Raw genomic sequence first — 21,194 nt, 5'->3', positions numbered from 1 at the left:
CCCATCCTCTTGCATAATGCTCATCCTTTAAAACCAGGATAACAATAAATAACCGCACACACCCTGTCTCCAATAAACACACACTGCCCCCAGAAGAACTGTCTATTAAGAAAGGAAAAAGCATAAGTCTCCATGAACCACCCAGGACCAGCAATGGCCAGTCTATGTAAGTGAGAGGAATTCAGGTATAAACATGATGAGCATGATATGAAGTGAGAAACCCTTACTTGTTGACATCCTCAAATTAATAAACATACTGTGGGCAACACGTCTTGCAGGAAAATGCACAGCAAAAATGACACACCTAGAAATATTCAACGGGTCAAAAACACATTAACCAGAAGTTGTACAGAGACTCAAGTAACACATTTAGGCTAATTAAAAAAAATTATCAGATTTTTATTGCCTTAATTAACGCAGCTTCATGTGCAAAACACCACAGAACTGGTAGCAACAGAACATTGTTCTACTTCACTGAAGAATCATGGGAATATAACACCAAAGGAAACTACATGAGCAACTAATAAACTAAGATTTCTTTTAACAGCTAAGAAACACTGTATTGTTATTCACAAAATATTCTGCTAATAGAATGGTCTTTAGTGTGGGGGACCTTAAGCTACAGTTTATTCAGTTAAAATTCATCACTGCATTTGTAAGGAAACAGGTTCCTAGCAATTTTTTCCCCAAAGTAATCTCCACTGAATTTGGCTTTGCCAGCTGTAGTCAATGACAGTTATACAATATTTCTACTGTATTGAATGTAATCCTCCATTTCAGACTTTCCACTGGCCCAGCTGTCAGGGAGAAGTATTATGTTTTCCTTGATGTTAAACTCATTCCTGGATTATTTCTTCACTTTCTTGTGAAAAACAGAGCATGGCTACAGGGAGAGATGGGATGTTCTGTGCCTATAAGTGACACAAAAACCTTATGGGTGCCTGCTTTCTTGCCCCACACTCATTGCCAACTGTTGCAAGATTTCTTGCCTCAGTACCATGAGTAATACTCTATTCCCAAGCAGCATCAGTTCCTGCTACTGCAGGCAAAAAAGAAATATTCATAACACTTATTTACTGTTGTTCATTTCCTGCGATTTTGCAATTATTGTAGCTTTTATGGATCTCTGCTAATCACATCTGGTTGGTCTTACACATCTGGGGGTGTTTTGTGGTTTGTAAGACGGACAACTCCGGATTAAATATCTGTTACGAGTTACCCTAGGGTTGGTGACAAAAGCGTCCCTTTCCTAAACTCCTGTGACAAAAGAATTGCATTGTTAAGCAAAGGAGGCATGCCAATTCCCTAGGAACAACAGACAAAGGGCAAGAAGGGATTCCAAGGGTGATCTAGTGCATTGCGCTGCTCCAAGCCAGAGTTACCTACCCATGCCATTCCCAACAAGTGCTGTTCAGCCTGTTCTCCAAACCTCTAGATCCTAGGGATGTGATGCCCAGAACTGGACACGTTACTCCAACTTCAGCACTGCTACTACTGGCTAGAGCAGACATGTCAAACGCACACATTATACTAGTATAATAAACAACTTCTGCTTGATCAGATCCTAACCCGCACTCAGATCCTTAATTACAGATTGCAGCTGACACAACTGTTTCCATTCCACATTGGTGCAAATGGTGAATCTCCCGTACAGTACACTGTTTGCACCTTATCCTACCAAATCCATCCTCTTTGTTCAGGCCACTTTTCTTACTTGCCAAGAACATTCAGAAATCTAATGCTGTTCTCCCCAACACCAGCAGCTGTCTGCCCCATCTCCTGCCTGAGGGTGAGATGCAACTTTAGAAATCATACACTCTTCTACTTGTCCAGTTCATTAATGAAAACACTGAACAGTGCTGGATCCAGAGCAGATACTAGCAGAAGCCCATTTGAGACACCTTCCCAGTTTGAAAGCAAAGCAGAGGTTAACAGATAGTGTTTGCATATGTTTTTCAAAAATTTTGTCCTAACGTAGTAATAGTTTTACCAAAATTGTATTTCTTATATGATAGGAGACAGTGTGCCTTTTAGTTAAGTACTTAAGTCAAAATACAAGACAACCTTCTTCATTCACAAGGCCCATTAACCTACTAGAGGAAAAAAGTAGATTGTTTTGATTTTTTTCTTAGAGAAGATAATATGTCAAGAATTGGAAGTGGGTCAAGGAACTAGCTAAGAGAAGACAGCAAAGGATGATGTGGCAAGCGGAAATATCAAGAGGCTACAAGCTGAGTTTAATCATTTAATTGAGGATTAGTACAAAATGTAGGCCTGCACTATGAACACTGCTTATGAATCAGATTTGGGAGGCATTGTCAGCACAGTAATAGACAAGGATATCACAGCAACCAAAAGATGACACACAAGAGTAGTAATTGAATAGAGTAATTGAAAAGAAATGGAAGATAGCATTAGCTAGGGATTAGGATCACACATGTCTTCTCTATCCTACTAGTTGCAGTGACACAGGAAGAAAACAAGCTGGCTGACTGCAAGACACACTTGTGATGTGGTTATGGAAAAAAGCAAGTGCAATCTTAAGATGCATCAGGAAAGTTATTTCCTTTAAAAGGTAATATTAATGCCATTGTATAAGTGCAATTGTATCCCAAACACAGTTCAGGACATTCATGTTCCAAAAAAGTAATTTAACTCAAAAAATACATGAAGCTGCAGAGATGATCAGGAATAAATATTTGGCCGGAAATCCAAAGAAGGTTTTTGACTGTCAGAGAAGTGAGTTTCTAAGCAAATGAAGCATGCTGCAACTATTGGCAGTGTTACCCACTCAGATAAGAGGCTATGTATTTGCAACATGGATATATATCTTTGGTTGCATCTTTCAAGTTGCATACCACCTAGCTTCCAGCTCTTGTTCCAGAAAGGCATGACTCTCACAGGCACTCTCACGTATCTTCCAGTGCCATGCAGAGTTCTCAAATATCCTTGGGTATTTCAAATTATATAAGATGCTGATGTTTACCAGCAGAGCTGGTAAACCAAATATACTTATGTATATATGAGATAGTACTTCAGGAATAGCTATAATATGGTGTTAGGGACACACAGACAATGCAGTGGTTGCCAGCAAAAGCTGCAAGTCAGTATATTCATAGCCACAAGCCCGGAGAGACAAGTAGGAAAGAGGCACCTGCTTGCATTTCTCTAAGGAGACCAGTGGTAGCTCAGAGCTAGCAGCCTTTTCCATCCTCATGGAAAGCACGGAATTTTAGAGCACCAAAAATTGCTGTTGCTATAGATACCCTAAGAATACGCCAGTCAGGTCAATAAATAAGTGGCTATTCCCACAGGAAAAGACTGCGTAATCTAGTTACCTGAGACCACATTTACTAGACAAGATTGAGGAAAGGAATAAACTATGCTTATTGCAGCCAAGCACCAAGTTAAAGAATTTATTAAAGAATTGGAAGCACAGGTACAGAAAGAAAATAAATGAAACCTATTATCAATGAGGACCTGAAATTTTAGCTCTGGTTCTGACTCATTACTTTAGGAATCCTTGTCAGCCAGGGCATTTAGGTGGCAAGTAGGTTCCAGCAAGCACTGACCTCCAGTGTGCTCCTTTGCAGAAGCAGCTATTTCCTTTGATTATTGTCCTTTTCAAATATCTGGCATTAAGTTAAATCTCCAGTGACTGCAAATGGACCTTCAGGGTAGCTTTCAGCCCCTCTGAGTTATCTCCTCAGAGAAAAAACACTCTTTTCTTCTTCAGATTCCTCAGAGTCCTTGACTGCACAGGTGTCAAACACAATTTTTTTCCGTTTCTGCCCATTCTGCTACTCCACGTAGAGCCCTTGCACACTAAGGTTGCACGTGCCAGTGGAAATGCAAAAGAAACAAACTTGGCAATGATTTATTTCTTCCACAATTTTATTTCCACTGACGCCTGATCTCTAATGCAAATAAAAGCCAGGATTCTGCCACCAGATGGCCAAACACTTCACAAACTAGACCCTTCTTTTTAGTTTTGAAAACATCCGTGTCTTCTTACATTTTCACATCTCTGATACCTTAAAAATAAGTATTAATATATTTTAATCACAGCAATTCACAGAAGCCAAACATGATGAACAGGCTAGAAGATGGATTGGAGAAGTGGGCATCCTCACTGGACAGCAAACTCGCTCCCTATGAATACTGAGGGCAACTCTCCTGTGGATGGAGAGAGATAACACAGTGAACTGGAGTCCTTATAACCACACCAACCCTCTCTTCTCCTCATTCAAGGACAATCCAGGCTTTCTAGCACTGCTGTTGTGTTAGGTAAGGACTCATTCACATACACCTTTTTATTGCTAAATATTAAATATGACAATCATATTACTGCTCTCATCAACCTGTACTGCTCTGTTTGTTTTGTATAAAAATGTACGAAGGAAAAGACAGTATTTCAGCTTAATTGCAAGACTGAACATGTTTTTCATTAGTGGAGAGGAAGACAACATAGTTATCACAGAAAGCAGTTTACACAGCAATGGTGGCTCATGTCCCATGAGCTTTCACTTGGAATATTTGCACAGAAGGTAAAAATAAGAACTGTGCATTCATAAATCATTTAAAAATACTGTTTACAGATAAAGAACACTTAACAGAAGTATGTGATCAACTGAAGCAAATAGGATCTCGGGGATGCACAAGGAGTCAGAAGTTTGCCCAATTAAGATTGTTTCTACCTATGAAAGTAATAACAGTAGGTATTGGTCCCTAACCAATACAATCTCTGGACTCTAGCAAATGATTCAATTAACCAATCAGGCCACCTACATAAGGGTAAGAAGATAGATTTTTTAAGGCTGCACTAACTTTATTGACTAGGCCAACACCAACTATTATGAGAACTCACACATGCCACTTACATGTGGACACATAAAACAGAGTGTTTTAATATGGAGCTAAATCTCACCTGTAGCAGGTACAGAAGTCATCTTCCCATTTCAAGAATAGTAAGAATCATTTGCCCAAGAACAGCAACTGGGGAAACAGAAGAGGTGTTGCTTTGCAATGAAGGCGCATGTGCTTCATGTGAAATGGACTTTAGAGAAAACTAAACCTGCTGAAATGTAGTGACAGTCTTTAACAGGAGAAATACAGCTGAGGAATTACAGATGTGTCACCTCAACTTTTGATCTTGTAAAATTCCAGCTAGTGGAACTATTTACAAGTCTGATTAGAACCTGACCTTCCGCCTCTTCTAGAGCTCTAGGGGAAAAACAACAACAACAAAAAAATCACACTGAACTTGCAGATGAGGTAGACCTTTGATCTCATATGAATGCCTTATCTTCAGCCCAATTTTCCCCATGGAAATCCAGAACACAATCACAGAGTTCATCTGTCCCTCACCTTGCCCGGATGCTATCTGCTTCTGGCTCCTTTAAAGTCACATTTCCTATTGCTCTTGCTGTGCTGCCCACAGCACCCACACAGCCACAGCAAGAGCAGTGGTATCAGAAGTTGCAGCAGGTCCACCAACAATAGAAGTGATAGCAGGGGAAGCTGTCTACACAAGTGCCATGGGTGCACACAGATGCAGCATCACTTTCTAGGTGGCACAATGCAGTGTGCTGCTTAATTTTGCAGATGATTCAAGGCACTGTAAAAACTCATTTAAGAGCAGGACTAGAAGTCAAAATGATCTCAGCAAAATGGAAAAATGGTCTAGAAAAGACAGTCAAAAATGTAAGTACAAGAACCTACGCTTGGGCAAAAATATCCAGCTATGAGAGGAAACAGCTGATTAGGAGTAGGAGAAGATCTGAACATTGTAGGAGGTCATGGGCTTCAGTGTGTGATATGCTCTTGTGAAAAAGGCAAACACTGCATTGGAGAGAATAAATAGGAGGCTATCTTGCCAGGAATGGCAACAACCCTTTCACACAAGGTACCATGATAACACCTCAGTGAGATGTTATATCCACTCTGGACACTTTCATTACATCAAATTGTTCTTGAAGTAGAGAGACTCCAGAATGATCAGAAGTTTAGAAAACCTAATCTACAAGAAAAGAATGAAAGAATATGGATAATTTAACCTGAAGAATAGAATTTATGAAGATGACTTAATTGCAGTCTTCAAACACGTAACAGGATGCTCCAAAGAACAAAGAGAATGATCTTTTCCACATCTGTAGTAGATTGGACAAGAAACAGTGGACTTGATTCAAGGAAAACTCAAACTAAATATTGTGACGACAAATACCTAATGATGAAAACAGCAAATCACTGAAATAGATTGCTTGGGAAGAGTGTGGATTTTCCATCATCAGAGGTCTTAAGGAAAAAAAAAGATCTAGGAATGCCACTAATGTGGCTGATCTTGCCTTGGGATCAACTAGATAACTTTATCTCCTCCCCAGGCCTTCTTTTCTGATTCTACAGATGCTGCACACAAATTTTGAAAGGCTCCAGGTTTACTTAATATACTTCATACATTCAGTGTTACCAGATTAAGTACCTGAACAAGTAAAGCACATGCAAGGAATTACAAATTAAAACTACATCCTCCCCATGATAATGGACAGATTCTGACTTTTTTTTAATAGTGTAAAACCCAATGCAACTCTAGTAAAATCAGAGAACTATCTCAGCAGTTGTTCTCTAAGTTTAATCAATTTATGGCATAAAATGCAGTCACATGGAGAACAGGTGTGCTAGTACTACTACAGTGAACAGTAGGCATGACAGGGTTTTTTTTGTTTGTTTGTGTGTTTATTTATTTTTTTTTTTTTACCTTTTTACTACATGGTAGTAGCAAACCTCTATTGTCAACCATGGGAGAGGCTGGCCTAGGCGAAGACCCCGTAATTCAGTACAAACTGGCCAAGCTGGCCTAAGTAAATACTACTCAAGTCTTAGCAAGTATTGCTAAGTACTTGCTGAGACTATCTACCTAATGAAAGAGCAGCTTAGATAAGAAACCAGTCCTAGTCCCGCACTAGCAGTCAGGAAAGTAGAGAAAGAGACAGTAAGAGCACAAGATCACCCTTTTTGATTGAAGTTGGCCACGTGAATTCTAAGCTAAGAGTCTACATTCTAAGTTCCTATTGCAGACGCTATTGCATCCAGCATTACCATTAGTTGCCTTCCTCCTCCTCACTGGTAACTTCTCATCAGAACTTGGACTTACTGCTGGGGTCACTAAACCAAAAAGCTGCTCTACACTAAGGGGCAGAATCTGAGAGATGGAAGAGCTATTACACTCTCCAACAGCTATAAAGTGTATGTCTAGGGCTGGCTATAAAAAGACACACAGATCAGCTGGCATCCCTGAACAAAACTTTGTAAACTTGTGACACCACCAGTGGAGCAGCTGTACAGTGATAACTGAGCACCATATTTAATACGTCAGCTCTGTTAGCTGTTTGCATCTTGTCCTACAACAAGACGATCTTAAAAATCTCAGAAAAGAGCTTACAGGGACCTTGAGAAGTCACCTAGTCCTGTCTCAAGCCAGGACAAACTACCTATCTGTCATTCCACATAAATGAGTGATCCAGTGGTCAAGTTGTGCTTTCCCTGTACATTGTGTTGTGTGATGTGCTTCTGTGCTTTCCATGTACATTGCTCAGGTCACATCTTGGAGACAGATCAACGGGGAAGGTAAAGACACTTGTAGTTAAAGATGCCCTGCAATTACACAGTTTTAAAGCATTTACAGGTAGTACATAGTTCTAGTACTTCACAGGCACGTAATCATTACCTCAAAATAAACAGAGACACAGCTGGGCCGTTGTGCTTAGTGCACCAGAAGGATGAAGACCGATTGTAGTTCCACATCGGTATTACAGCAGTATTTTCTTGAACAGAAATATGTTACCCTTTCTTCCCATTTTAGCTACATAAAAAAGCAACATCTGGAAAACGATACATTACCACACAACTACATCAATATGCATATGAGAATCATGCTATTAGCAAACTTAGATTTCTAAAATCTATTCTGTCTTGCTGGGTTAGGCTGTCTTGATTTGGAGGGGTTAGAAAGGGCAATTGCAGCTAGAATCTTGAGTAAAATACTTTCAAAAAAGCTATGCTTAAAGTAAGAGTATATCAGCCTATGCAGCTCAGCATCTTTTCATCCAGCAGTCTAGCTGGTATAAGAAGAAGAAAACATGCTTTAATTATTAAAATACAGATGCGGAAGACAGGAAATTGCTGAAGAAATGGAGACCAATGACAGAACCTTAAGAGACACATCAAAATGTTTCTATTTCAGAGACTGCAAGAGATTTGTGTCTCTTGCCCTGAGAGGTACTATTAATTTTAACATGCTATTTTCCAATAAGGACTTGTATGAAACTTAGAACAAGTAGGTTGAACTCAGTGTATTACTTCCCACTAAATTACATTTGAGTATTATTCTCTGTGTAACTCATTCTCTGGATTCATGAACAAAAAGAAGAAAATCAGTCCAAACAGACCTAATATTGAATGCTGCTACATTCATTTCCTTGCAAAGCAGTAAAAATCCATCTTGTACCCTTTCAGGTGTTTTAGTAAGTACAAGGCAACAGTCTGCCACTGCTGCACCAAAACTGCACTAAATGCAGCATCTTACAGTCTTAGTCCAATGGAAAACACAAGAGAAGAAAGGAAAGACAAGTGGAATATGAACATATATGAGAACTACCTATCTGGAAGAACACTGGTAACTAGAAAAAAAACTTGCTTTCCTTTTTAGCTGAGTTTACCCACAGTTTCTATCACTGGATGATTTTAGGCAATCATCTTGCCATCAACCAACCATTATGGTTATGCAGACGGATACTGATGCCAAGCCAGCTTTTGAGCTCCATGTTGTGATTTAATGTTTTGCTACAATGTCATGGTACAGTAAAAACTCAAGGTTCCTTACCTTCAACTTGAGCAAAAGGAATAACCTCAAAAGGTGGGTCCTTAGTATGAAGACAATTGTCTCATGCTACAGGCACTGCTCTAGAGCAGCCATGCTGGCCTGGGGAATATCAGGTTGAATAGTACAGCCTAAGAAAACCAGGAAAGTGAGCATCTTGCAGGTGCCTGTTTAGCTTGCTTTCTCCAAGACAAACCAAGGCTGAAAATCTTCAAGGCACCAATATCAGAGCCAGGTGATCTGCCTGACTATATCATCCATCTTCTGCAGAGAGCTTAGTAACAAACATAACTGAGCACAAAGCTCTGGTGTCTGAACACTTGCTCAGACCTCACCCAGTGCTTGATCAAGCGGTGGTAATGGTGCTGTGCTGGTGCAGCACTGTCCTCCTTGAAGCTGCTGAAAAAACTGGAATGCAGGTGAGAGGATGTAATCTCTCCTGCATAGCAAGAAAATATGAAGCAGGGGGGTAACCTTACTTGGGGGAAAAAAAAAAAAAACCCTGACACAATAGCAGGCACGCACTGCATCTTATGTCAGGCACTGAGCAGAAAGGGAGTAGCGTGTATCACTAGTAAGGAGAACGTTCCTGTCTTACAGGGCGGGACAAGAACATATTCTAACATCTGTTACAATATACATGTAAATTTACTTGAAGGGGCAAGTTCCCTTTTTTCCCCAGTTGCACCCAAGAGTAAATAGAAGCACATTAACAGCAATGTAAGAAATCCAGGTACAAATCCCTGTTCTCCCTGAAGAGACCAGAATTTACATATTCCACCTTTTACTGCCCAAACAGCTCAGCTATTGGGTATCCTTCCTGATGAAAAAGGGCTATTTAAAATATTTTAATATTTATAGGAGCAAGAATTGAACTCTAAGTGTCCCATGCCTTCCACATAAGTGCCCTAACAAGCTTTGTTCACCCTCATGGCCTCATGAATATTTAGAGCTATTTATGAAGAGGAACAGCTTAACTTGAAGATATGAATGTGACCAATTAGAGCAGGATACTATTCCCCGTGTATATGGTAAGCAGACTGTCTCCTACTCTGAAAACTATTAGCTTAAGACACTCCACTCAGATATTTTAGAGTCTTTTCATGCACAACAAAGACTAGCAGTTTTGCTGAAACTGGAATAATAAAGTATGCAAAGACCATGAGTCAGGAGCTATCCTTTGTGAAACACATAACGTCCCTTGAGAAAGACAGATTTTGGGCAGAAGTGATATTACTTAGAAAAAACATACCCCCCAGTACAGCAGTAGAAAAAGGTTTTTCCATGGCCTTAAAGAAAATCACCTCTGCCACTTCGTGGCTATCCTCCAAGGGAGTGGATGAGACCACAGGCAACACAGGCTGTCAGATGAAATGCAAGCTTCAGTCATGCTTTATAGCAACAAAGGTTGCACTTGACCTAAATTGACTTTGACTTTACCACATTCTAAGCAATGCAGCTACTATTTCATGTCTTATTTGCTCTGTAATCTCCTCAGTAGCTTAAGGAAGATCAAAATCAACTGCAGAATTGTGGGACTGGTCCTTTTATCTGTGGCTTGCACATAGTATGAATCAGACATCATTTTCACCAAAAGTAACTTTCACTGTTAAAGCTGATGTCTGACATCAGCTATGGACCTCGTGAAAAAAATCTTTATTCACGTGAGTCTGTCTCATCATCCTTTGTGCAACAACTCAGTTAGAAAATACAATTTTATATTAAAAGAAAGCATAGAAAACAACATCAAATCTTGTGTAGGTGGCCAGCAGAAGATTTATCAACCACGTCATATTTGAAGGTTTATATTACTACAATGACCTCAACTAAAAAAAACACAAGAACTCAAAAACAGAAAATGATTTTCTATAAAAGCTTCCATCTGCAACAATACATTAATCAAAATGTTCTTAAAATTTACACCATTTTCTATAAAATGTCATCACAATAATTAAGCGCTGACTTTATGCTAAATATAAGAAAAAACTCATTTGCTTCAAAGATTATAAAAATTCCAAAAGCAGAGTGGTATTTTAAAGAATTCCAATAACCAAATGGACACCGGTCTTTTGGCTCAGGTAAAAATAAAACAAAAAAGCTGTACACTTCTGATTTGTCAGGTTTGCAGAAACCAGAAAAAAGATAATCAGCAATTAAACGATATTCCTGGCTTTTAAAATACTTATTAGCAACACATAATACACTGGTGTTATACTTAACATAGGAAATATCTTTTAAAATAATGTATGGTTTATAGAGTTCTTGATAGCTTTTGCTTTCAGTCCTCATCCAGTCAAGTAGCAGATGTATTCATTCTTTACTTTTGGTAAAGTCATATGGTTTCCACCACTGTGCAAACTGCAACACTTTCTTCCTCTGATCCTCAAAGTTCTGCCTGATTCCTTTTCTCCAGAGTCGCGGTTCCAAGTCCAGCATGCCACCAATGATTTCCTTTGCAAGTAGAACAAAGATAAATAAATGTCAAATTACCATATCACTTAATGCTCTTTTGCCATAAAAATATAGGACTATATATTTTCAAATCATGGGATTATTTTGTTAGTGTTTTCTTTAAGTGTTATTTGTTAAAACTGGAAATTCTGAAAAATATACCGAAAATGAGAACTATAGAAAGAAAATAGCTTGTTACATGGTTGCTTCAGCAAAATTCTCTTAAGTACAGCATAGCAATGCACTGCATAAATATCCTAACACTGTGAGATTGTTGCTCTATTACTACATTTCTGACTAAAAAGAGAAAAGGTCACGAAAAACAAGTGCTGCTCACTTTGCTCTTAACTCTACTCACAATAAGTTTTATTATTCCCCAATCCTTCCTACCATTTTTGCAATATTGACTCTTTCAATTAATTATTGCTGTGACATAATAAAGGAATGAAGATTTTATTGCAGCTCATCCTTTATATAGTACATTCTGTATACAACACAGTGATTTATCCACACATACATTGTCCTAGGAGCTGTCTGCGAGTCTGCATGTATATACACCCTAATTTATACAATCAGGAGTAAGTATGCCTATAAATAGAAGTGTTTCTCAGCTATCAGCTGTATATTAAACACAGAGTTCCTGTAGAATTACATTCTGAATATCACCTAGGCAAAAAAAAAAAAAAAAGAGAGACTGTTCCCTTATTCACAAGTTACAAGGATTCATCAAGAAAAGCCATCTAAGACACTGTGATAAGGCACAAAGTCACTTCATTCTGGCAGCACCTGGTTTAATTACTTAAATTTTATAAAACAGAGAATAATTGGTAAACTGATCTTTTATACCACAATACCTTTCCAAAATAATGAGGGAACCTGTGTTGATCTTCAATGACATGAGCAAATCCTCCTTGAAGGCCAAAGTCCACTGAAAAGTATGGTAATCCTTTAGGAACCTATATGCACAAAAACATATTTTTAGATGTTTATCAGACTTTAGACATTCTACTAACCTCCCCACAATTTACTGAATTGGAAAGTGGTTTTACAGTTGATAGCATTACATTTTGTTTTAAAGTATCTCTCACATCAACTGTCTGTAGTATAATAACACTGCACAGTTGCAGTAAAACAAACAGGTAAGGCTGAGGAAGACTTGACTATACCATCAGGGAAAGCACAGACAAAACAGATCATGCCAAAACCAAACCCAAAAGAGAATTTTTGCATTGTCTACTTAGAGTGTATTTTGGACAAGAATACATCCTTAATGGTGAAGATTTTCCCCTTCACAATTCATGACACTCAGAGAAAAAAAGTTTCTCTGTCAAAATAGCATATAAAGACAATTTGTTCAGATTGGTAAAAGATCTGACAAGAAATCTATGTTGCATGCAACTTTTACCCACCTGTCTCTTACATTAAAACAAAAACAAACAAAATAAACACTCCGAGAACTCCTGAAAATACCAAACCCACTCCAGTAAGAATGCCAAAATTCTAAGTCAACACTTTCTCTGCTTTTATACTATGTTCCAGCGGACTTTAATGTTTTCCCATAAAACGTCATTCAAATTACAAAATGCAGCGTAAGTATTCGTTTTAACATTCTACATCTTAAAACAAGGAGCATATGTCTCACATGCTGCCCCTATTTTCTCTGAATCGTATTTTATGGTCTGCACAAGTGCATACACATCTCGTTTCTCTGTAGTCTTGCAGCTTATTTTTAGCTAAAAGCAAACACATGGCTTTTTAGTAAGCCCTTAAATCTTAACTTATCAACAATAAAGCATCAAAATGCTTCCACTGCTCTGCTGATTTACGGATTTTGCCTGGAGTTCTACAAAACTTAAGAGATTGGGCAATCCCAGACCCACTAAAGCTAATAGGGATTCGGCCACTGACTCTAGTAGTGCCAGGACTTCACTTAAGCGCAGAGTTTGCTTTGCCCTGTTAGGGCAAATGCACATGGTACGCAGAAATAGACAAAATGTGACTAAACCAGCTGCGAAAAATAAATACGCTGCTGAGCAGACCATCTGCATAAACATGGGCAGCATAAAGTTAATATACCACTGTAGGATCCTTCTCAGATTGTACACTGTCAAATACAGTTTTTCTAAGGCACTGTATATCTAAAATGACACAGAATGTCAATAATCAAGATAAAGAACTGAGAGATAGCCAGAGAGTTGAAAACAAACACCCACTGAAAACTAAACCCACCCAATTGCAACAAACCTTCCTGCAGGAAAATGTGTCAGTAAGATCACTAGTCAAAAGCCTTCATCTAGTCTACAAAATATGCAAAAAGGGAGTTCCCCAACTATCAGCCAAAAGATACTTTAAGAAAAAAAAAACTAATAATAAATAAATATTTATAGATATAAAATAAATATTTATAGATAATAAAGCATTATCTAATTTCCTTAGTCTATCTCTATTACACAATCGGTAATATTTAGGCTCTTAATAAAAGACCTGTGCCCAAAGTAACATATAATCTTGAAGCATCTGTTAGAGGAGTGTTTTCAAAGGATATCTTATGCTATCCCAATAACATGAGATAGGTAAATTCACAAAAACATCTAGATTTTTAGTGAAATAAGCCCCATCATCCAGGCTATTAATGAAGATATTAAACAGCACTGGCCCCAGGATCAAGCCCTGGGAGACACCATGAGTGACTGGCCTCCAGCTACACTTCGTGACACTGATTATGAGTCCAGTCATTTAGACAGTTTTCAATCCAACTCACTGCCCACTTCTCTAGCCTGCACTTCATCAGCTCCTCTAAAAGGATGTGAGTGGAGATGGTGTCAAAAGACTTCCTGAAGGCAAGGCAGACGACATCCACTGCTCTCCCCTCATCCACTCAGCCAGTCATCTCATCACAGAAGGCTATCAGGTTGGTCAGGCATGATTTCCCCTCAGAAATCCATGCTGACTGCTCCTCATCACCTTCCTGTCCTTCACATGTCTGCAAATGGCATCCAGGATTAGTTCCTCCATCACCTTCCCACAGATCAAGGTGAGGCTGAGCAGCCTGTAGTTTCCCGGATCCTCCTTCTTGCCCTTCTGAAAGACAGCAGCAACATTTGCTCTCTTCCAGCCCTCAGGAACCTCTCCCAGGTCCCATGACCTTTCAAGGATAATCGAGATTGGCTGCACAATATCATCTGCCAGCTCCCTCAGCACTCACTGGGGCATCCCATCAGGGCCCACGCACTTGTGTATCTCCAGTTTGTTTAAACGTGTTCCCTAACCTGATCCTCCTCTCCGAAGGGAAAGTCTTCCTTTCTCCAGACTTCCCCTCTGGTCTCAGGGGCCTCAGATTCCCAAAGGCCGGTCTTGCCAGAAAAGAGTGAGGTGAAGCAGGCATCCAGTCTTCTCTGCATCCTTTGTTACCAGGGCCCCTGACCCATTCAGCAGCAGGACCACACTCCCCCTAGCCTTTCTCTTGCTGATTAGCTACTTTCTTGTTGCCCTTCACATCCCTCACCAGATTCAACCCCAGATGGGCTTTGGCTCTCCTCACCCCATCCCTGAATGCTCACACACCATCTCCATATTCCTCCCAGGTCACCTGTCTCTACTTCCACCTCTTGTACATCTCTTCTTTATGTTTGAGTTTTGTCAGGAACTCCTTGGTCATCCATGCAGACCTTTGCTTGATTTCCTGCTTGTTGGGATGGACCATTCTTGAGCTTGGAGGAGAAGATACTTGAATATCAACGAGCTCTCCTGGTCCCTCTTTTCTCCAGAAGCATAGCCCACCAGATTCTTGCAAACAGGTCCCTAAGCACCCTCAAGTCTGATCTCCTCAGGTCCAGGGGTGTGACTCTGCTTTTGGCCCTGCTCTCTCCTTGCAGAATCCTGAATTCCTCCACCTGTCACTGTAGCCAACACTGCTTCTGTCACATCCCTAACCAGTCCTCCCTTGTTTGTAACATGGGGTCCAGCAGAGTTCCTCTCCTCTTCAGCTCCTCAATCATCTGTGTTAGGAAGTTGTCATTGATGCACTTTAGAAACCTCTTGGCTTGCTGGTGGCCTGCTGTGTTGTCCTCCAGCAGATACCAGGATGGTTAAAGTTACCCATGAAGATCAGGGCCTGTAAACCTCATCCAGCTGTCTGATGAAAGCCTCATCTACTTTTTCCTGATCAGGCAGTCTGTAACAGACAGCTACTACAACATCACCAATATTGATCTGCCCACTAGTCCTGACCCACAAGCTCTCAGCTGGTCCCTCACCTGTCCCTAGGCAGAGCTCCATGCATTCCTGCTGCTCTCTCACATAAAGGGTAATTCCCTCTCCTCATTTTCCTAGCCCATCCTTCCTAAAAGTCTATATCCATACACTGCAGTAGTCCAGTTATGTGAACTATCCCACCATGTCTCAGTGATCCCAATGAGAACGTAGCCCCGCACACAGATCTCCAATTCCTATTTGTTCCCCATGTTGCATGTGTTAGCATACAGCCACTTCAGAGAGGTGCCCAGTCATGCCGATTTCCGAGAAAAAGCATGAGAGCTTACCCCATCATACTGTCCTCTTGACACTTCTTTATTTGTGTGCATGTGCTTGAGGTCTGTTGGCCATATCACCCCACACCTTTGCTTGCCAACCCAATCCACCACATCCTCGCTTGACTGTGGGTCATCATCTCCCTCCCTCATCGTTTAGAAGTTCTTCTGAACACAATATTAAGTTTATCAGGGAGAATTTTGGAAAACATACTGAATATAAATTAATCGGTTCAAGCAAAAGATTTTTAGCAAAATGCAGAAACTTTTCAGCAAACTCATTTAGGGAAAAATCTGCATTATGCACTTGGATTCTTATTATAACCCTTCATGCCAAGGAAGTGCAGTTACTGAGGTTTTCACAGGAAATTCCAACAAGAAACAGGTTGCCATATGCTGAAAAGGACTACTTCCCTTTAAGACAGACTAAAATTTCTAGGGTGGAGAGTCTTTCATAGACAAAGAATTAAAAAGCAAAAAAAACAATCCACACAAACCTGAAGAATATTCAAGAATTCAACCAGGGCACAACATCAAAAAAATCTGTATGATCTTTAATACAAGCTGATGTGCAGAAGCAGGTGCCAGAAGTATTATGCAAGTTAATGACCAAACCTACACCTTTCAATAAAAATGAATCGCCTAAATAAATGCAAATGGAATTGTTTCTCTCCTTCCTTCCTTCCCACCCCCACACATACATCCACTGAGTTTGCCTAAGAAATTGTTCCTACTGTGGATTAACGTATTTTTGGTGCTTACAGAGCATAATCCATGCCTGATATTAAATTAGAAGACAAGAACAGTATATTCATTTTGGCTCTAGATAACAGCTAAAGTAGAAAGGATAAAGTTGTAAGGAAACAAACAGAAAACAGCAACAACTCCAAGACAATGGCTCGGTAAGAGCAGGGGTGACAACTCTGGCCATTGACCCTCTTGAGTCCTAGTGGCAAAAAACCGTAAGTATGTATCACTGCTAGCAATCAGCAAAGCAAGAAAAGGATCCTGGACTTTCTACGCAGCACGAGGCAAGATATTTACTGTTTTTTTTCCTATCAAAGAAATCTAGATAGATAACCCTACTCCCTGTGGATGCTACATATTACTAAGTTCTTGATTTCTCAGTCATGATCTAGCAAAACAAGTTCTACTCACATTACCTGCTAAAGCATTCAGCTAACTAAGGAGATGAATAGGAATGAGATCGCTGGTGGCAGATTCACTACTGCCACAACGGATTGTCATAACAGGGATGATCCTCCTTTTCTTTACCTATCTGTTGGTGTAGCTGTCACATCAGCAATCATTTGAACTGAATGATCATAGAATGTAGCAGCAAACATGGTCCTCTAAGTTTGAACAGAGTTATAATGTTAAATGAACTCATTATAGTTTCTAAGCTTCTATTTTTTTAAGGTTCACCAGCACATGTAAAAATCCTTCTCTCTTCTTCATAGGAATTTGGGGAAGTTCAGGTTTTAGAAAACTGCTGAAGTCAACAGGATGAGCAAAAGGAACAGAAAGGCTTCTGGCTTCTGACATTTCCTCTGAATGATAGAATCCAATAGCTAAAAAGTGGGACTATAAAAGTGAAAGATGAGGCAAACTTCACACTATAACATGGTATGTGATAGGATATACTGATCAGTAGAGATCCAGTAAGTCTCTCCTGGGCTGCTTTTGAGTAAGTGTCTGAATTCATGAGGCACATAAAAACCTTGTAACGTAATAGTTGAGTGAACACTTGACTTTTTTCCCCCTCATTTATAACATTTAGTAAAAGGAAAGTTTGTGGAATAGAAAACGTTCCCTACGTATCCTGCTGAGGACTAATCCAGTGACACAAATCCAAAAAATAACCTGTGTTTCAAATACTGACTTCCCTCAGCACAGAGGTAGTGCTAACAAACACAGACAGCAGAGGAGAATTCAGCCGCCTTTAACGCTTGTCCAACTTCACGCTTTGCTTGAACTGAGCTACAGTACATCACGTTGACAGTATACCTAAAGCTAGTGTTGGCAGGAGTGTTAGCAGCGACATTGATGCAAGTTTCCAAAGCTGGGGTGCCACAGTTGCTACAATCAGCATACTTTGTGACAAAATAAGCCATTTTTACCATCTTAACATGGTGCTCACAAACTGCTAAGTCATCCTCACTTCAGAATTCCTACAGAAAATGATTCAGACCATGGAAACTCATTGAAAAGGGAAGAACGAGGGAATTTTTTCCATGCAATTTCCATAAGATCTACCTTCTATTTTTCTCCCAGAACATGCTCTCCTTGAAGATCTCTTGCCAAGCTGGAGTCTCAGATGATGGACTGTGGAACACATTCTGATTTCAGGAAAGCATTTCTGGATAATGGTGAGTGCTGGCTGGGAATTGAAAACTAGGCATTCAGAACAGTCCAAGAAGCATCTGCAACAATATTTCAGTAATCTTTCCTAAAGAAGGTGCACCTGTATATTTGCCAGAGGCACAAAAATTCCTCAAAGTAAAACTATCAGTCCCAGTCACACTCTGCTTCAGCACTGAGAGACTCAATCCCACACAGCTCTTATAAATCCCTTGCCATAAACAGAGTCCCAAGAGACTCATGACCGAGCAGTGAGCTGTCCTAGCCAAAACCCTACCTGCCCCCTATACAAGACAATTCCACAGCTTATTTTTGTCCACTTGGCATCTAGAACTGCAGCCATGCTCTAAATTATTCTTTCAGTTCCCATCTTACGGTGTCCTTGTTCTTGTTCTTTTTGTCTGCCATACTGTTGGTTCCCCTTCCTTCTCTCTTCAGTTTCTCACTTGGCTTGGCCCTGGTTGTGGTTCCTAAACCTGAATTTTGATCTTACCTCCTTGGACTCTATCACTAGGGTTCTGTCTCTGGACACCATTGTCCTTTTTGCATACAACGAGCCCATTAGATGACGCACCAGGCACGTCTGCTCCTCATCCCAGACACGATCATCTCATAAAACAACTGACATGCCAGCCTTCAGCTCAGCCTCTATACTGTATTCTAATCTTTTCCTGAAGGCTGAGGGCATTTCTCACTGCTTCTATCCTAACCTCTTAACCACACTTTTGCATCTCTCGAGCAGAACAGTTTTTGCTCAGTCTAAGTCCTAACATCCTGTTATCTTGGTTTCTCCCTCCACCCCTAACTCCAGCCCAGCCACGTGTACTCCAATTACGACCTCTGACAAGCAGCCTCTGGCCACTCACTGAAATACCATTTTCTTCCACTCCTCAGTTTCTATTCATGTTTTAGCACTTCTTTTGGTAACTTTTCTCATAGCTGTAGCAAAACAGCTGTGCCCTGAGCACTGGGGTCTAACTTAATTTTCCAGGATTTCTTGCCCATTATCTGTCCCTTTGCATACAACTTCCTTGACAGGCAACCATCGAACACAGATGATAGCACAACATTCCTCAAAACTGAAAAACACCTTGACTACTTCAGTTATGCTAAGAGCTTAGTTAGGAAGTAAAACACCAAATCTACATTTCCATAATGAGCAAATACATAGTATCATAAGCTGCTAATAGTAATGGCATCAGCATGACATTGTTGGAATACAAACACAGAATTGCAGTAACTTTTAAGCAGAGGAAATGCATCTGTATCAAAAAAAAACTCTGGGATGCATGCATTCAGCCAGGAATGGCAAAGTTAACAAAGCAGAGTACCCTATGGAGCAAAAACAGATACACATGCAAGACCACGAGAAGTGATGGCAGAAATGAAAATAACACTAAAATAACTCATCTGTGTAACAATTTACACTTAGATACATTTCAGTCAATTTAAAGGGGTATCTTGACTTAGTCTGAAAACTGGTTTGCCTTCAAATGGTATATAATACAATCACAGAAGTGTATGGCTAAGGAGAACCTTAAAGAAACCAAATACTCTGTTGCCTCGCCATGAGATGAGATCAATTATACTTCATTCATCCACGACCACTGTTGTTTTCTCTGTTCTGAAACACCAATAAGCAAAAGAAATCCAGAACATACCCAGTTTGTATTCTAGTTACATGCACCTTAAAGTCTTCCCCAAGTCTTTGCTACAAATTAATTGAATTCCTTCTCGTTTGCACCTAAAGGCCCTAGTGAACAAATGAGCAGTATCTTCTTTAAAGCAATCTTTTAAATACTGAAAAGTATCATCACATCCCTTTTCAGTCTTTTCCTTCCTAGGCTGCACAAACCCTAAACCAGCTTCTAATCTATGCTCTCCTTTTCTGTACTTACCTCAAATTGTAGTGTCCAAAAAGATGGACCTGAAATATTCCAGCTGAGGCCTCACTAGTATGAATACGGTGGCCCATAACATTTATATGACATTCCTGCTTATATGGCAGAATAGTTTGCCTTCTTGTTACAGCACCGTTGTTCATTTAGTTTGAGTCATCGCAATATACAAGACCTCTCCTACTATCCAGTCAGCAGCCCCTTTACTCCTTTGCATTTAATTTCTCCCTCTTTATCATTCTTCACTTACTATTAAAACGCACCTCCTCCTCTCTCTCCTAAACCAGTATTTTTATTGCAAATATATTTACTAAAAGACATTTTCATAAATTAAGTATTAGTACTACCAAGTAGTAAATTACACATGACTTAAAGTCTATATACCACACATTTTACTTGAATACTAAAACAATGGAACAATTTTGAAACCTAACAATCCCAGCATTGTTCTTTTAACAGCTCTGTATACAAACACATTTCGGTTTAGTATCCAGGAGACAGACAGAGTACTGCTTCCTTGTTTTAGGAAAAAGATTTACATTCCTATTCATATCTTCTCTTCACAAACTTAGCAACACAGAAGACTATTCTAGCTTAATGCAGAAGTTGCACGATAGTTTTCCAGCAAAGTAATTTACAAACCTTTGATCTATCTTAATTCTTAAAATTAATCAAGAAAATCATGCTGGTACATCTCCTAAAAATGCCAGCTTTGTTCTCAACCGATGCTTGCAGCTCAACCCATCTGTTGTTGAAATAAATGGGAAGCTTTTCACTGATGTCTATTAGGAGTTCACTCAGACTCTTAATTCTCATCATGTCTATGCCATCTCCTGATCTGCTAATCTAATTGTGTTCCCTTTCTTCTCTCTTTGAAACAGTTAGTAACTGAGAAAGATGAGAAGAATTTGCAGAGAAATTCAGTGTTTAATATACATTTTATTACTTACAGATTTCCGAACATCTTTTGAAGAAAGATCAATTAACTTCTTGTTCATGGACCACTCTTCATCAGATTCCATTATAGCTTTCTGTAAAATTATTTTATCTAAATGTGAAAACAGTCCTTCACACAGCAAA

At 39.6% G+C, this 21,194-nt stretch overlaps 1 protein-coding gene across 2 annotated transcripts in view; it reads right to left on the bottom strand.

Moving 5' to 3' along the window:
* Positions 1–10,512: 10,512 nt before the first annotated feature.
* The window catches only part of CWF19L2 (CWF19 like cell cycle control factor 2), an 88,086-nt gene continuing 77,404 nt past the window's right edge, over positions 10,513–21,194 (bottom strand). For both annotated transcript variants that reach the window (XM_026100169.2, XM_026100170.2), the window contains exons 16-18: positions 21,065–21,145; positions 12,181–12,282; positions 10,513–11,326 (exon numbers count right to left, since the gene is read on the bottom strand). In XM_026100169.2, coding sequence (XP_025955954.1) covers positions 11,186–11,326; positions 12,181–12,282; positions 21,065–21,145 — 324 coding nt within the window. In that variant the 3' untranslated portion in view covers positions 10,513–11,185. The remainder of the gene's footprint in view (positions 11,327–12,180; positions 12,283–21,064; positions 21,146–21,194) is intronic.

This window comes from Dromaius novaehollandiae, chromosome 1 (assembly GCF_036370855.1).
Source record: "Dromaius novaehollandiae isolate bDroNov1 chromosome 1, bDroNov1.hap1, whole genome shotgun sequence".
NCBI lineage: Eukaryota > Metazoa > Chordata > Aves > Casuariiformes > Dromaiidae > Dromaius > Dromaius novaehollandiae.
This window is presented reverse-complemented; position numbering and strand designations above follow the sequence as displayed.